Source organism: Tursiops truncatus, chromosome 20 (genome assembly GCF_011762595.2).
Source record: "Tursiops truncatus isolate mTurTru1 chromosome 20, mTurTru1.mat.Y, whole genome shotgun sequence".
NCBI lineage: Eukaryota > Metazoa > Chordata > Mammalia > Artiodactyla > Delphinidae > Tursiops > Tursiops truncatus.
The window spans coordinates 47,108,604-47,123,827 of record NC_047053.1 but is presented as its reverse complement, the minus strand read 5'-3'; the positions used below and the strand labels follow the sequence as shown (position 1 = coordinate 47,123,827).

Here is a 15,224-nt window from a genome sequence, read left to right as displayed (position 1 = left end):
CTGGCTGTGTCGACACCACACGAGACTGCCCTGATAGGAAAACATCCTCCAGTTGTCCAAATGCCACCGTGCTGGACAACCGGGGGTGGGGGTGGGGAGCGTCTGTCCCACCGTCAAGTTGACCCACAGACCCACGCGAGTCGGCCTCAAAGCTCCCCGTTCGGGAGCTGTGGGACCCTAGGTGGGGTTTTAGGACCTGCAGCAAAAGGAGAAAGTCAGATTTCAGGGCTGAAGACATTTTCTAGTCTGGCTTTAAATAAACATGGAATTTAAAAAGAGAGAGAGAGAGAGTGCGGAGCCCCCAGCAGCTGAAATTAGAAGCAGCAGCCTGGGCAGGGAAGCCATCTGCGCACGCGAGGCAGAGCCTGGGCCTCGCTAGCAGCACCAGGAGCCGGCGCTGCAGGTACAGGTCTGCCCTCTCTGCCGGGACATCCAGGCTTGTTTCCTGGAGTGTCCTCTAAGTTCACGTTCCAAAGAACAGATTTCCTCCTCTCCACTCCAAACATACCTTTGAGATCACTTTCAAGGCAATTTAAGTCATTTAAGAGGCAGAGTGATAAGAAAAAATGGCATTTCAGGGGTAAAGGAAGTAATTACATTGAGGGTGAAGCCAGCGTCTTTCCTCATCTTTCCCCTGAAGCCGAGTGACCACCGAGCCGGTGTGCCTGCGGTGGCCGGCCTGGGCACACAGCACTCAGCCCCTGGGCCCTTCAAGTCGCTCACCTCTGGCCTCCTGACCCAAAATGCCGTGTTCTTTTGACCCAGGGGCTTGCACGAGGGCCGACGCTGGCTTCCTTAGTTTGCGGTCTCCCCGCTCACAGAACCCTGTCGCAAGCTGGGTTTGCACATAAGGTGGTGAGTGTGCCCGAGATGGGGGTGGGGGGGGGTGTTTGGGTGGGCTCCTCGGCTGCCTGCCTTCGGCTCCCCCTCCCCACCCAACCCAGCCCAGACCTGGCCCCTGAGCTTGGGCTGCCCTTCCCAGCCCGCCCCGTCCAGCTCTGGACACAAGGCCCAAGCAGGCAGCTTGCCTTGGCGTCCTTCCTCTGACCCAGCCCTCCTGCCTCACCTGGGCCAGTACAGGAGGCCCAGGTACAGGGGGCTCTGCCCAAGGCCTCATCACCTGCCCAAGTTATCTAAATCTGCATTGTCAGTTAATATATTCGAACAAGCGAGTGGGTGACCGAGCTGGCAGACGCAGGATGACGCTGAAATGTAATAAGAGGGGGAGAAACACCGAGTGAAGCTGAGACTCGTCCTCGCCCCTGCGCTCACCCCCACGCTGCCTCCCACAGGCACCTGGAGTCACGCCGATGCGCCGGATTATGTAAGAGGGCCCGCTGCTGGCGAACCTCTCCCCACCCAGCCCGGTGACAGGGTGGCACCTCCTCTGGCCCCTCCACCCTCAGTGGAAGCCCCTGTTGGCCCCTCCTGGGCCTGGCCAGTAGGGAAGCTCTGGGAACTTTCTAAGCTGCCTTGCTAAGAGGGTTGAAGCTAAACCAGGAAGGGCATGGGAGCCACACTCCTTCATCTCGGAGAGGGCAGAGGGCCCTGCTGGTCCAGGCGGTGCCCATGGCCGGGCAGATAGGCGTCCCCGCCTCTCAGGCGGGGCCCGGCTCAGAGGTCCTGCGAGGGCAAAGAGGGCAATGTCACTGATCCCTGGAGGCACAGGGTGAAGCCCGTGCCATCTGCAGCCAACATTTTGATCAGAGAGATGAAAGCCTCTGAACCACGTTCAGCTCAAGGGGGAGCAGGTTTTGAGGGAAGAGCACATCTAAGTAAAAGCCTGGGGAGGAGGGAGCTAAGAGCCGCATCTGGGTGGCAGGAGATCGGCCATCAGCTGGGCCCACGCCCCCCGTGCCAGCCTCCTGCACAGAAGACACGTGGCAGAGCGGGCGCGGGGCACCCTGTGGGGACAGGGCCACTGCTCTGCCTACTGAACCTACAGGCACCAGACTCTGGGGTGAGGTGCAGGTGCCCTCCTTCAGACCCCCAGGCCAAATGAAGGCTTGTGCCAAGGTCATGGGTGCCCCCCCCCTTTAGTAAACTTTACATTTTAGGACTGTTTACATTTACAAAATTACTGCAAAGGTAGCCCACACCCAACAGTCTCCCCTATTGTCAACATCTCACATTGCTGTGATGTGTTTGCTACAATTAAAGGACCAACATGGAATCACTGTTGTTAACTAGAGTCTGGACTTTATTCAGGTTTTCTTAGTTTTTACCTCGTGTCTTTCTACTGCTTCAGGACCCGTCCCGGACCCCAGGTGACATTTAGTCATCATGTCTTCTCAGGCTCCTCTTGGCCAGGACGGTCTCAGGCTTCCCTGGCTCAGATGATGTGCTGGGCAGGGATCTGCAGACTGTCCCTCTGCTGGGATTGGTGATGTTCCTCTCATGATAAGCCTGGGGTGATAGGTTTGGGGAGGAAGAGTACAGCGAAGTGCCTTTCTCAGCACGTCAAGGCCACGTACAGTCCCCGTGGCTCACCCTGCGCGTGTGGCCTGGCTGGCCTGGCTGAGGTGTGCTTGTCAACGTCTTCCTGGCACCTGTGCTCTCTGGAAGTCGCCGTGCAGCCCACACCGAAGCTGGGGGTCTCCTGGAGCAGCCGCTGTAAAGGGCAGCTTCTCACGTGCTTTCCCACGGGCACTCGGGTGCTCTCTGGAAGGTCCTGTCTAACCACTGACGATGACAATCTCTAAGACACACCGACGGCTCGCCATGTGCCGGGCACAGTTCTCGGTGCTTTTTCTGCCACCTACACCTCGGCTCTCCCAACACCCTGCTCAGGTACCTTGCCCACCTGGAATCTACCCAGGCCCCCATGGCCGTCACACTGCTGCTGTCCCAGCAACTGGCCCCGGGTACTGGCTCCCCAAGTCGGTGGTCATGCCGTCAGCAGCAGCCCCAGGTAGACGCCAGGCTTCGCCCTGTGGCAGGCAACATGGCCCTGCCTCATGCTGGACAAAGCCACAGTGTGCTAGAAGCCGCTGAGGTTACCTTCCTGACAGCAGGACACAGGCCTCCCCCCACCCCGGAGCTTCTGGCTCCAGGCACCCCCATGCCTTCTTGCTGACAACGCCGACAGTGTGAAGAATGTGGGCCGAGGACCAAAAAGACAGTACTCTGGACACAAGTCGGACAGTTCTGCCCAGTGACCCTGCCCGGGCCGGTCGCCCAGAGCACCTGGCGTGGAAGGAAGAGGCAGCAGTGGCCAGAGAGGATGGGGAAGATGAGACAGTGCCCATGCCTCCACTCTCTCCTGCTCTGGAACTTTCTGGTTACTGATTACAAGTGCTCTAATCCAGGAAGGAGAAAAGGAAGAGGAGTTCTGATTGGGTGGATTCTTCTCTTAGAGAGACGGGGAGGCTGCCAGGAGGAGGGGGGCGGTGGAGAAACAGCTCCCTTGACAGGCACGAAATTTCCCTGTGATCTGAGACACATCGCCACCCCCTTAGGCCAAGCTCAGCAGAAACCGGGTTGGGCTGGTCAGAGAGAGAGATGGTGGTGAAAACCCTTCAAAGTTCTGCGGTCACCTCAGAAAGGGCTCCTTCTGTTTAGCAGAAATTCACAAATCCTTGTGCCTGCCTTGCCAGGAGAACAGCTTGCTTGAAAAGCAGAGGCTGTCATCCTGTAATTAAATCTGAGACCCCCCCTCCCTACGTGACGTTGAAATGAAACCACTTACATAACGCAACTAAAAATAAGTTGATGAAGAGATGCACTTTGATTCTCCCTGCTTCTAGCCTTTTTCTCCGGGGCCACCCATGCTGGGGTCAGTTGACCCAGGGTCAGTGTCCGCAGCACCACGTGGTCAGATTCTTGTCTCCGACCCCTGCTCCGCACCCTGTGTGCGCGAGGCCCCATCACCGGTGCATGGGGCAGGGGGACCTCAGGTTCAGAAGTGGGATGCTGTGGGTCACCATGGCTACACACCTCCCTCGTCGCTCGGCCTGTGGAGGTGAGGACCGGCAGTAAGAAGTGACGGGAAACCGGCAGCGGGCAGATTCCAGCCCATCTGCTTTCTCAGTGATTCCTGATGAGCTGCTCATTTATAGAAAGCCGCTCCCCGACCCCAAGTAGTGCAGGAAGAACAACACCCTGGTCCGGGTGAGAGCAGTGGGCTTGGGGTGCTGGGGGCTGAGTGTTCTGGCTGGTCCTGGCCCTCTTGCTAGTCCCTGCAGAGCAGGCGGGAAAAGCAAAGGCTCTCCATCATGACAATGGCTTCTTACGGGTCTAGGAGAGGGATGGGCCTGACCCCAAGTCTAAACAACCCCCGCGGCACTGACCACCAACCTCCAGGCAAGTCACTAGATCCCACAGCACCCCGACGAACTCTCAGAGTCCAGGGGAAGGGAAGGAGGTGGGGTTGGTAAAGGTACCGAGACAAGCAGGCCCTCCTGACTCCCAGGAGTGGCACTGGGGCTGCCTTGGCACCCAGCCCACCCCCTGGCCCTGGGCACTGCTCAGGCTCTAGGTCCTCACCTGTGGTACTCAGCCCTGCCCAGACACTGCTGCCATCTGAAAGGCCTCCCACCTAAGAAAGGCCTGAGAGGACACTGGTGGTCTCCTGGCCCGAGGCTCTGACCTCCTTGCAGCTGAAGCGGTGAGCACCCAGCGCTGGGCACCTCGGCAGGCTGGTGGCTGGGGGAAGCCGCCCGGTAGGGGGCGGACTTTCTCGCTGCGGTTCTCCAGGCCCAGGTGCGACCCCCTCGCCAGTCCTGCTCTGCACCTGCCATCAGCCCCGCGTTTCTCAGTGCTATTGGGCTCAACGCGCTTATTTTCACTCGCCCCAGGTGCTCTGTGAGCACACTTCTTACTGATGGCTTCCCTCCTAACTGTTCACCTCCTGCCCAGCTGTCAGCTGGAGGGTGCAGGCCAGAGGTGAGGCTGCAAAGCAATTAGCCCAAATCAGGCAGGCCAGGCTGAGTGGGTCTCCTGCCTCAGCTGCTACCAAATGTGAGCGTCCCGTTGGGCAGGAGGAGGGCAGTCAGGAGCAGGGCCTTCTAGAGGGTGGGGCGGGGCTCAGAGCCATGGAAGATTTTCTGGTGAGGCCCCTCTCCTTTCTCTACTGTCTTGTGGCTGATGGGAGCAGACAGCCCGGGAGAATTCTCCCCAAGCTAATTCCCCTCCCAGAGTGATGAGACCCTGTTTTCTCCGGCCAGCCTCCACCCACCATTCCCCTGGTCCTGGTCACTCCACTCCCTAAAGACGAGCAACAGCTCTTGCCCTGCACCCACCCAGCTCCATGTTGGCCCGTGACTCCATGCAGGTCAATGGATGTCAGTCCTAGGGCTGGAAGGATGTAAGCGTGCGCTGCATCTAGCTGGCCTGGAGGAAAGGGAGCTGGGGGAGGAAGACGGGCCTGACTTCTGTCACCTGAGCCAACAACGCCCTCATTGTCAGAGCCAGTTTGAGCTGGCTTTCTGTTACTTGCAACCAAAAGAATCCCAGAAATTACTTACACCGGAATCTACCTTAAAACACTGCAAGCAATAAAACGGGGGCTGGTAGCAGAAAGGAAATTAAACCAAGAAGAATCTCTGTGAACGAAGGCTGGAGGTTAGGACAGAAGGCAAATGCTTCCTGAATATCCCTTCCATTTTCTTCGAATCAGAAGAAAGCAGAGTGTAGTCCATTCAAGTCAATGACCCTGTGGAAGAAACCTGTCTTATGTCCCTGCTGTCTTCTGGACTCCCCCACCTGTCTGGGGTGGGGTGCGGGGGTGGGGAGGGAGTCTGTCTCCTGGGGCACCTGCACTTGAAGGGATGACTGTCCAGGGATGGGATGCTGGCAGAGACTGTCAGGTTTAATTAAAGGGAAACACTTAGATCTGGTGTTTTACGATGTAAAGCAAATAATTCCTCTACGTTAGTCTAATTTACGTAAATACTTCTCCAAGGGAATTGTACGGAACCCTCTGTGCCAACTTGGTCAGCTTATGCAGCAGAACCTCCCAGGAATCGCCTTCAAAAACCAGGCATCTCTGACCCCTTGATCCACCTAGGAAGGTTCCCCCTCCCCCAGGTTTTCCCACCCCACCAGAGTGCTCCCTGCCCCCCCTCCCCTTGAGTCCTCCCTCCCCAAGGAAACTGCCCCCAAAGAGGATCTTCTGCCACTACGAGGGTCCTCTGTTTCCCTAAGCGTTCGCCCTCAATCATTCCCACAGGATCGTCTCCCCACACCCCCTCCAGAATCTGCCCCCCAAATCCCCACTCCCCAGAGTCCTCTTCTGCAACCCAGGGCCCTCCCCTCTCCAGAATCCCAGCCTCAGGCCCCCCTCAAGATGCACCCCTCACAGGGTCCACCCTTCTCCAGCGTTCTCCCCAGGGTCCTCCCTCCTCCGAGACTTCCTTCAGGGTCCTCCCTCCCCAGAAGGGCTGGCCCGGGGATCGCAGCCACCCAGTGAACTTACCTACTAAAATTCCGGGTCGCGGCCGGACCCCCAGGGCACAGCGGCGGCCTCTCACCATCCTGCACCAAGCCCGTGCGGCAGGCATCCGAGCGCCCAGGGACCCTCCCCTACCCAGCGAGGGCACCCGACCCCGACCGCGTTCGGGGGAGCGGCGCCCAGGACACGGCCACCCCGACTCGCCACTTTGCTGAGTGCCTCCCCCACGCGCGTTCGCGGCCGGCGTGCCCCCCCCCGCTTCTGCTCCCTTCTTCCTGCGCCACCCCGCCCCCGCCTCCCCGCCCCCAGCCCGGCTGTCGCCCGGGCCCCCAAGGCTGTTCCCAGGGCCCCAGCCTGAGCCGCGCCTCCGCCTCCTCCCCCGCGATCGACGGCGCCAAGGCCCAATCGCTGCCTGAAGCCGGCCCACAAGCCCCGCCCCTTACCCGCCCCCTTCCCCGGGCTCCGGAACCCGCCAATGGGAAAGGCGTTGCGGGGTCGGGGCCTGTCGGTTGCCTAGCAGCAGCGACTGGGCGGGGGCGCCAGGCCGGGGGCGGAGATCCGGGTGCGGCGGGGGCGAGCACGAGGTGGGCGGGGCCTCAGGGGGCGGGGCCTGATCGGCTATAAAGGCGGACGCCGGCTGGACGCCGCGCTTTTGGTTTGGCTCTGCGCGCTTCGCGTTGGTAGTCGTTGCCGCGTCCGCAGTCGCAGCTGCTTGCGCCCCCGCTCCGGTCAGTGGTGTAACCGGACCAGCACCATGTCGCTCTCTCGGTCGGAGGAGATGCATAGGCTCACGGAAAATGTCTACAAGGTGAGCTCTGCGCCACCCGCGCGCTCGCGCCCGCCCGGGCGGTCCCTGGGCTTTCGGGGGTCGTCCCGGCGCGGCCGCGGGGACCCAGCACCGGCCCGGCATAAGTTGGCGCGGGCGCCCTCGTCCAGACAGCCCCCTGCTGCCCCCGCGCTCCCGGGGGCTGGAGCCCTCGGACCCGAGTGAGGTGGGGGCACGGGCGCGGGCTGCGGTGTCCGGGGTCTGCCGGGGTCCGGGGCCGTGGCTCCTCGTCGCTCTGCGCTCTGTGGTGGTCCCGCCGGGCGCGGTTACGCAAGCCTCGGGCACTTTTTTCTCAACAGGCTTTTCCTTTCCACAACTCCTTCCCGGGCGTCTGTGGACGTGGCCGGGTGGGAGGTCGCGCAGGGGCAGCTTCGATGGGTGGACAGATAATCCGTCATCTTATGTAACCGCGGAGGGAGAAGACTAATTGTGTAGGAGGCTGGCGCGCCCGCCTCTGCTTCTGATGTGTGAGGAGTCGGCTCGCAGCCCCCGGTGCGGAACGCGGGTGTGCCCGCCGGACCCTCGTCGCCCCCGCCCCGGCATGTTTTGCGCCTGTGTGCACGTGGGCAGACACCCGAGTTTCAGTTTCTTAGCATCCATTTTTTCGGTTTGGACCCCCGCCCCCACCAGCACAGACCCAGGCTCCGGTGGCTCAGGGCTGTTCCCGGCAGCATTTCCTCACGGGAGATTCGTTCCTTGGGCGGTCCACGCAGTCCTCTTACAAAACCGTGCTCTGTTTCAAAACTGTGCCTCGGGGTTAAGTGGTGGTCGGGGGCGGGGAGGGGTGGGGGGTTCGGAGTTGGTATTTACGCGGCGGCGGCGGCTGGTTCATGGCGGCGGAGTGGGTTTGCAGCGCGCTGGCAGAGCAACAGTTTCTAATTGTGTTAAACAACTACGCTGTGCCTCTTTAGCCAGCGGCCTGCCAAGCCCTCTTTGCGCACGGCGGGGGAGGGCGGGGAGAGGCCTCTGGGGGGCCGTTAGCTTTCAGCTGGAGTCCGGCGCGGCTGGAGTCGATCATGGCTGCTAATAAAGGTTTTTAAAGTTGTAGCTAGGTCACCTGGAAGAATCCTGAAGCTGGGTCAGGGTAGACTAAGTCAGTTCTGAAGCCATGTTAGAGGTGCTGGTAAACAGGAGACTGCCGAAGAAGCAGCACGTAAAAGGAACAGCTCTTGGGGGTTTTATATTTGTCTCACGTAGAGTCGGTGGCATAGGTTTTTGGTTGTGTTGCTCTGTAAATGCTCTCAGGGGAGGGAGGTTTATTAAATTATTAGTCATTAGTTCTATTTCGACTTGCTCATTATTGCAGGGGGTAGAAGAGAAATGCCTGGCTTGGAGGTTTTTTCCCCCTGTTTTCCCTGCTTCTGCACTGAAACCACCAAACAGGAACTTTAATGGCGAGAACTAGGAGGGAGTGTGTGGCGTGGCTTTGCTCTGGAGAATCCCATGATCAGCCTTAATAAAACACTTAAAACCGAGCAGTCAGGCGTGTTGTTCCAGCTGAGCAGCTTCTGGATGGAGCTATGATTTGTCTGTAGGTCTGAAGTGAAATCTGTCGGCAGGATGGTGGCAGAAAACGGTTAGGATCCCAGCTTTGGGGGGTTGGGGCACACGTTCAACAGGCTAGTTTGCGGTCTGTGCTCGGCGGGTCAGCTGATGACTGAGCTCCCATGGGAAGGTGTGGCTGAGACCAAGGACTTTCACGTTGGACACATCGGAAAGTGGGTGTCCACAGGCTGGGCACCTCACACACTCCTGGCTGGTGACGGCTGCAGAGCCCGTGGGCAGGTCGGTTTGTGGGCGGTGCTCCCCTGCCACTCTGCGACCTGACTGGTGGGTTTTTGGTCCGGTGCTCTTACTGTTTGTGGTTTGTCACTGGGAGCTCGGGTTCTGCAGCAGAGCCAGGACAGGTTGGGCAGCTTCAGCACACTGGCTGGGCAGAGACCAGGCCACCTGAGGCGCAGTCAGGATACAGCCAAAGCCACTGTGTGTGGACCCAGGCCGGTCCGGCTGGTCCTCTGCTCTGTCCAGGGACGCTGCTGCCTCTGTGCCTGGGTTGGCAACTTGTGGGAGAGTGGCTGAGATGTGGCCCTGCTTAGTGTCACCCCAAGCTGCAGCTCAGCTGTTTGTTTTGGCCCCTGTGTCTTATCAGCTGCAGTTCTAAGTGGTGTTTGTCTTGTCAGAGAAGGGAACGGTGGGGACGCTTGTCCTTGGCCTTGCTGATTAAAAATGCGAGACTAAAATGTACAGTTTTGATTCTCTTCCCTGGAAGAAGCCCTAGCGCCGGATTTAATCTCTCTCCCTGTGGCCCGGTTCCCGTGGGAGCTGTGTCCTCGGGGAATTTCATGGACGATGAAGGGGCGAGAAATGGAATGGTTTCCAGACATCTGCTGAGAGCTCACCCTCAGACCGCGGGTGCAGGGACAGGGACTGAAGCCCTCTGGGGACTCCCTGGGCTGGGCCCCTCAGGGGATGGGGGTGCAGGCATCAGAGCCTGGAGCCCAGGACTTGGCTCTCAGGCAGCCCTGGGTAATTGCCTGGGGTGAGGAACAGAGTTGCGGGGTGGGGGTGGGGAGTCTGCTGCTCAGGATTAAGCCCAAATTGCAGCTCTCTTGGGAGAGGCCGCCAAGCATCCCCTTGTGCTGGAGAGAGAGGGCCTTCTTTAACAGCTGACCCTAGACCCCGGCTTCAGGAGAGTGACTGTCAGGTTCGTGTATTTCTCTCGGTCCTGTATCTCAAGAGAAGCCCTGGCTCCAGGCACCCTAATGACCTGGGAGGGGGGCGGCTCTGGCACCTTTTGTAGGAACAGCACCACGGGTCTCTGTCCTGTCCTGAGGATGTGGGAAGGTGGGGGACAGCCTGAGGAGAAGGATGTCTCTGGGAAAGCTTCAGGCATGGCTCTTCAGGGTGTCGTGGGCCTTGGGCCTTGGTCACCAGAGGCCGTCCAGTGGTCCTCACTCTGCAGCTGTGTGGGGAAGCTGGCCTGGCCTTGCGTACCCGCCCTGCGAAGGCTGCTGTGGCCAGCAGGTTCCTGCAGCCGGAGTCGGTCAGGTTTGCCACCATTGGTGCAAGGTGGTGGGCGTCAGCACTGGCAGGAGAGACCCCACCTGGTAGGTGAGAGCCCACTGCTGGCCAGGCCTTGCCCGCCACCCTCCTCCAGGTGGGAGCAGAGGGAAGCACGAGGGCCCAGGTCCTCTACTGCTGACCCTAGACCCCCTTCCACTGCTCAGCAGTCACAGCAAACTGTTGGCCGCCATCAGAAGCCTGGCGCCTAGAGTGGACAGAGCTGCGCCAGCTCCCCATTGGGGATGGTGAAGTGCTGCTCTGACAGGCGCTTCCTTGGCAACAGAAACGCCTGCTGGGGAGCAGCCCTGAGGGCTGTGTGTGTGCATGTGAGTGTGTGCTTGTGTGAGCAGGAACATGTGTGCACATGTGTGTATGTGCAGACGTGTGTGAGCTCGAGCACATGCATGCAGGTGCCTGCTGGTATATTCACAAGTCTGTCCAAGTGAGCACGTGTGTGCCTGAGTGCACGCATGTGTGTGCATGTGGTGCTTTGTTTTGCTTTAAAGGTGACTCGAGTGCCGCATTGGGGTAGAATCTTCTCATAAAAAGAGGGGCCTGATGTCCCTGAGTGGACTCAGAGCTGCCCTTCCATGGAGCGCGCTGTGTGGTACCCACTCTTTCCACCACCAGCGCAGCAGCAGTACTGCGCCTTCCATCCCTTCTGGAGTAGCCAGGGCAGTTTCTTTGTCGCACTGATCTCTGGGCAACTGGCTTCAGCAGCTGCTTGTGCCCAGGTCACGTCCCTGAGGTTGCTGCTGGACATTGCCGAAGTTTGCTGATGGTCATGAGGTGGCTTGGTGCCTGGGGTGTGGTGGCTCTGCAGAGTTCCTCACTGGGCCAGGAGTGTTTTGCCTGCGCTGCCATCCCTATTGGTCTCTCCTGGAGAACGTGTCTTTTGTTGGGGAGGCTGCTTGGGACAGACCATGTGCACTTGAGCCTCTGGGTACTGGTCCAGGGCTCTCGGGGCATCAGTGGGGAGGGCCATGGGAGGTGCTGTGGAAGCTGCATGCTTGTTGCCACCTTGTTTTAGGCCAGAGCTCCTCTAGGCCTGAGAGCCAGCAGGTCCGTCCACCTCCCTCCCTCCCTCCCCTCCCTCTTCGGCACAGGTGGTGCTGGCTGGGCTGCCCAGGTTTTGGGGCCTTTCAGGGGAGGACAGGCCATTGAACAGAGGGCCCCGTCCCCTCCGGGCAGGAAGGCAGGCTGGCAGGGAGTCCGAGGCCCTCCTGGCACTCCCCCCCCAGTTTGCAGGTCTGGGTCCTGCTCAGGGGAGCCCTGCACAGGACTGAATGTGTGGCAGGCAGGGCTGGCCTTGTCACTCGGCGGTCCCCACTCAGGCTTGCGTGGCCCCCGGGACAGGCGCTGCCTGGGCTGCCCTCCAAGGGCAGGCACACCTGAGCAGTGATCTGGTGGGGGGCTCCCTGGGGCACTGGCTGGCTGGCTCCCGTCCTCCTTCCTCAACCCTCAAGTGCACCGGGCCAGGGCCCACCCCATGAGGCCTTCCTGGCCACTGTGTTCGGGCAGTTTCCCATGAGGCCTCAGAGTGGAGAGGCTGTCCTCATTACGGTGCAGGCCTGTGCCCGCTGAACACGCTGCACCGGCGTGCCCGGTGGGGCTGTCAGCACTCTGCTACTGTCTGCTGCCTGCGGCCGTGGCAATTACAGGCAGGTGTGGACTGTGCCTGCCCTGTACTTCCCCCACCCCCCAGCTCTGATTCATTTGGGCCCTGATTGTGCTGCACAGCTGTGAGATGACTCAAGGGGCCCCAACCAGAGGGTGCAGGGTGCACGAGGGTATGCACCCATTTCCCCCACCAGGTGGGTTCCCAAGGGCTCCAGCCAGCAGGCCTGGGAGGAGGTTGGCACCCAGGCTTCTCTTATTGGAGAAGATCCTTTTGTCCCTACCTGACGTGCTCCCGAGCAACAAGGTGTGGTGACTCAGGACCCACATGGCCCCTGACTGTGGGGACCCTGGCCTGGAAGGGTGGCCAGCACATGTGTGTCAGTGCTTGGGAATGGATGGACCTCGTTTCTGATTCTGGGGCTCTCGCTTTGCTCACTGTGACCATCTCTGTCGTGAGTCTGCTCTCTTAGCTGTTTGCTCCACAAGCAGTGGCCCAGGACCCCCGCAAGTTCTGAAGGTGGTGCCAGGCTCCTGTCCCCACGCAGAGTTCCTTTTTCTCAGGGCCTGAAGGCAAGCCAGGGTGTTAGCCAGAAGCACCTGGTCCTGCCATGTCCTGGGGGCCCAAGGGGTCAGTTGGTGTGAAGGCAGGGCCTGATGGGAGTCCTGTCTCTAAGAGGTGACCTTGGAAACCTCAGGAGCAGGCAGGGGATCTGCACCTGCGAGTGAGCATGCAGTGGGTGTCAGCAGGACCCCTTTCTGTCTGTCAAGGGGCGGTGGGGTGGCAGGTTGGCCCCTCCAGCTGCCTTTGGCCCCTCCTCCCAACTTTCACCGCAGGAGCCATCCTCTGCCTTGGAGGTCTTGTCTGGTGCTCTGCTCCTGCAGCGAGCACAATGACCAGGATGGCCCCAGGTCCCTGCAGGCTCCCCTTGCAGCTCCAGTGCCTGTCTGGGGCCTGGTGGAGCCAGTCCTGACGCCCTGGGCTGTGAGTTGAGCATCCCGAGGGCCTCCTGCAGACCCTCGGGGCATGTGCGTGAGAGAGGGACCCGCGCCCTTGGGTCACGAGTACCCTGTGCCGTAAGGGGCTGGGAGAGGTTGTACACCGCAAGGAGGAATCAGGGCCAACAGCGGGAACAGCGTGCTTTTTTCTTGCTTGGGATATTTATTTTCTAGTTATGAAAACAGTTCTTTTAGAATTACTTGGACAGGTTTTTTAAAAGTCATATGTCAAAGGCACATGACATAGGGCTTCCCTGGTGGCACAGTGGTTAAGAATCCGCCTGCCAATGCAGGGGACACGGGTTCAAGCCCTGGTCCGGGAAGGTCCCACATGCCACGGAGCAGCTAAGCCCATGCGCCACAGCTACTGAGCTCGTGCTCTAGAGCCTGTGAGCCACAACTGCTGAAGCCCGCACACCTAGAGCCCATGCTCCTCAACAAGAGAAGGCACTGCAATGAAGAGAAAAAGAAAAAGAGAAAGCCCGCGCCCAGCAACAAAGACCCAATGCAGCCAAAAATAAAATAAATTAAATAAATTAATAAATTAAAAAATAATAATAAAGACATGAGATTAATTGGTAGAGTTTTCCTAAAACCTCTTCGGATTCAGAGTCTGACTCTTCGGAGCTTTGTTTCCGCTCACAGTCATCAGGGTCAGGGTGTCGCCTGGGCCTCACCTCTGGCCATCCAGGTGTTGGAGAAATGGGGGCTTTCCTGAGCACGGCTGTGGGCTTTTCTTCCAAGCCCTCAAACCCTTGTTCTGCCACTTTCGTTTGCTGGCATTTTGTTTCTTGACCAAAGAAGGTTTCCCCACGACAGCCAGGATCTCTGTTCCTTCTTACTCGCTAAGTGGTCTGTAGATGTAATGTCCCCGCTTGCCCCTGCCCAGCGGTGCCAGGAACAGTCACCAAGCAGCCCTGTGCCGGGTGACGACACACGTGTAACAGGTTGTGAAACGTGCTGGGATTTCACAGGTGTCTGTGCTGTGAAAGAAATCGACATCCTGACGTTGGAATGGGGGTGGGAGCTTTGTGGAGGAGGGGCTGTGCCCCCCACCTCTGGGAGCTAGAATTCCATCCAGCAGGGCGTTTGCATCTCTGGGAGCCAAGCGTGGGCAGAGCTGACCTGCTGAGCCAGAGTGGCCTGGCTGCTTCCAGCGGGGCTATTAAAAGAAGGGGGTGTGGTAGAGCCTGCATTGGTGCTGATGTGCCCCAGGTGGAGGGGACCGGGGGTCCCTCCACACCCACTGCCCCTCTGAACCCACTGTGGGGCAAGTCAAGCCCCTCTGCCCTAGCCAGCACCTTGGCAGAAGCAGTTGTCGTCCACACCTCTATTTATTCCCTCCTGCCCCTCCCACGGAAGGCACATCCTTTGCAATCCAGGGACTAGTGGTTCCCAGGCTGTGGCCAGTCCTGCCCTTGGGGATCCAGGGCCTTGCTGGCCACAGGCAGGGAGGCAGCCAGGGGCTACAGTCAAGCCCCGGCAGGAGACCTGATTTCAGGCTTCTTGCACAGGCCCCCCTGGGCAGGGGACCATGAAGTTGGGTGAAGAGGCTGGACCGTCTCACGCTCTCATTCTGGCTCTGCGCTGTGGGAGGTGCCGTGGCCGCCTGGGCTTTGCAGTTGGCTGGTAATCCTGAATCATCGTGAAGAACCTTCAGTGGGTTGCTCGGTCCAGGCACCATGCTGGGAGTAGTGTGTGTGCCTCATTTATCTCTAAACCTGCTTCACGAGGGGCCCTGGGTGTCCCAGCGGGTGGGGGAGGCTCAGAGCCATGAAGCAGCACATCGCAGCCCGTCCCGGGTGCCCGGCTGAGCCAGAGCCTGCTTGAGCTGGGCCCTGTGGCTTCAATCCTGCTTCTCTGTTTTTCCATTTGGGAGCCCTGAGGGCTTCGGGCGAGGGTTTTTAGCTTCTGTGCCACCACTGTCTCATTCGTGATTAGCTGGAACCAGAGAACCCTTCCTGGCCGCAGGGAGCATCAGGAAAGTGGTGGCTATGGTTGGTAGCTTTCAGGATGGAAAGTTCTTGGAGGAGCTGGAAGTCCGTGGAGAGGGCAGGGAGGCCCAGCCAAGGCCTCTGTTGCTGCCGTCTGATTTCCTGGGTGCTGAGTGGCCTGTGTACCCACCGGCATGACAGCCTCCCCAGCTGGCTCGTCCCACCCGGCGGAGGGCGGCAGGAGGAGAGGCAGCTCCAGAGTGTTCCGGGGCTGTGTCCCTGCTTGCTCATCGAGGCTCCTCGTCCAGCGGGGAGCCCAGCCCTGTGAAACTCGGGTCAGAGCCTTGTCGGGGACAAGGACAGGTCAGCGGCCCTAGAATGTTCTAACCAGTTG

General features: G+C 59.7%; 1 protein-coding gene and 1 long non-coding RNA gene across 15 annotated transcripts in view; one reads left to right on the top strand and one right to left on the bottom strand.

Annotated features, from left to right (window-relative positions):
* Positions 1-2,184: 2,184 nt before the first annotated feature.
* Positions 2,185-7,059, bottom strand: LOC141277301 (uncharacterized). Its single transcript, XR_012328434.1, has 3 exons — positions 6,416-7,059; positions 5,466-5,653; positions 2,185-3,953 (listed from the first exon to the last, which is right to left on the bottom strand). It is a non-coding gene; the product is annotated as an uncharacterized lncRNA (long non-coding RNA).
* Positions 7,044-15,224, top strand: part of BAIAP2 (BAR/IMD domain containing adaptor protein 2) — a 71,425-nt gene continuing 63,244 nt past the window's right edge. For all 14 annotated transcript variants that reach the window (XR_012328431.1, XR_012328430.1, XR_012328433.1 and 11 more), the window contains exon 1: positions 7,044-7,199. Coding sequence is in view for 8 of the 14 variants with exons in the window: in XM_033847607.1 (XP_033703498.1) it covers positions 7,146-7,199 (54 nt within the window). In the remaining 6 variants the exon portion in view is untranslated. The remainder of the gene's footprint in view (positions 7,200-15,224) is intronic.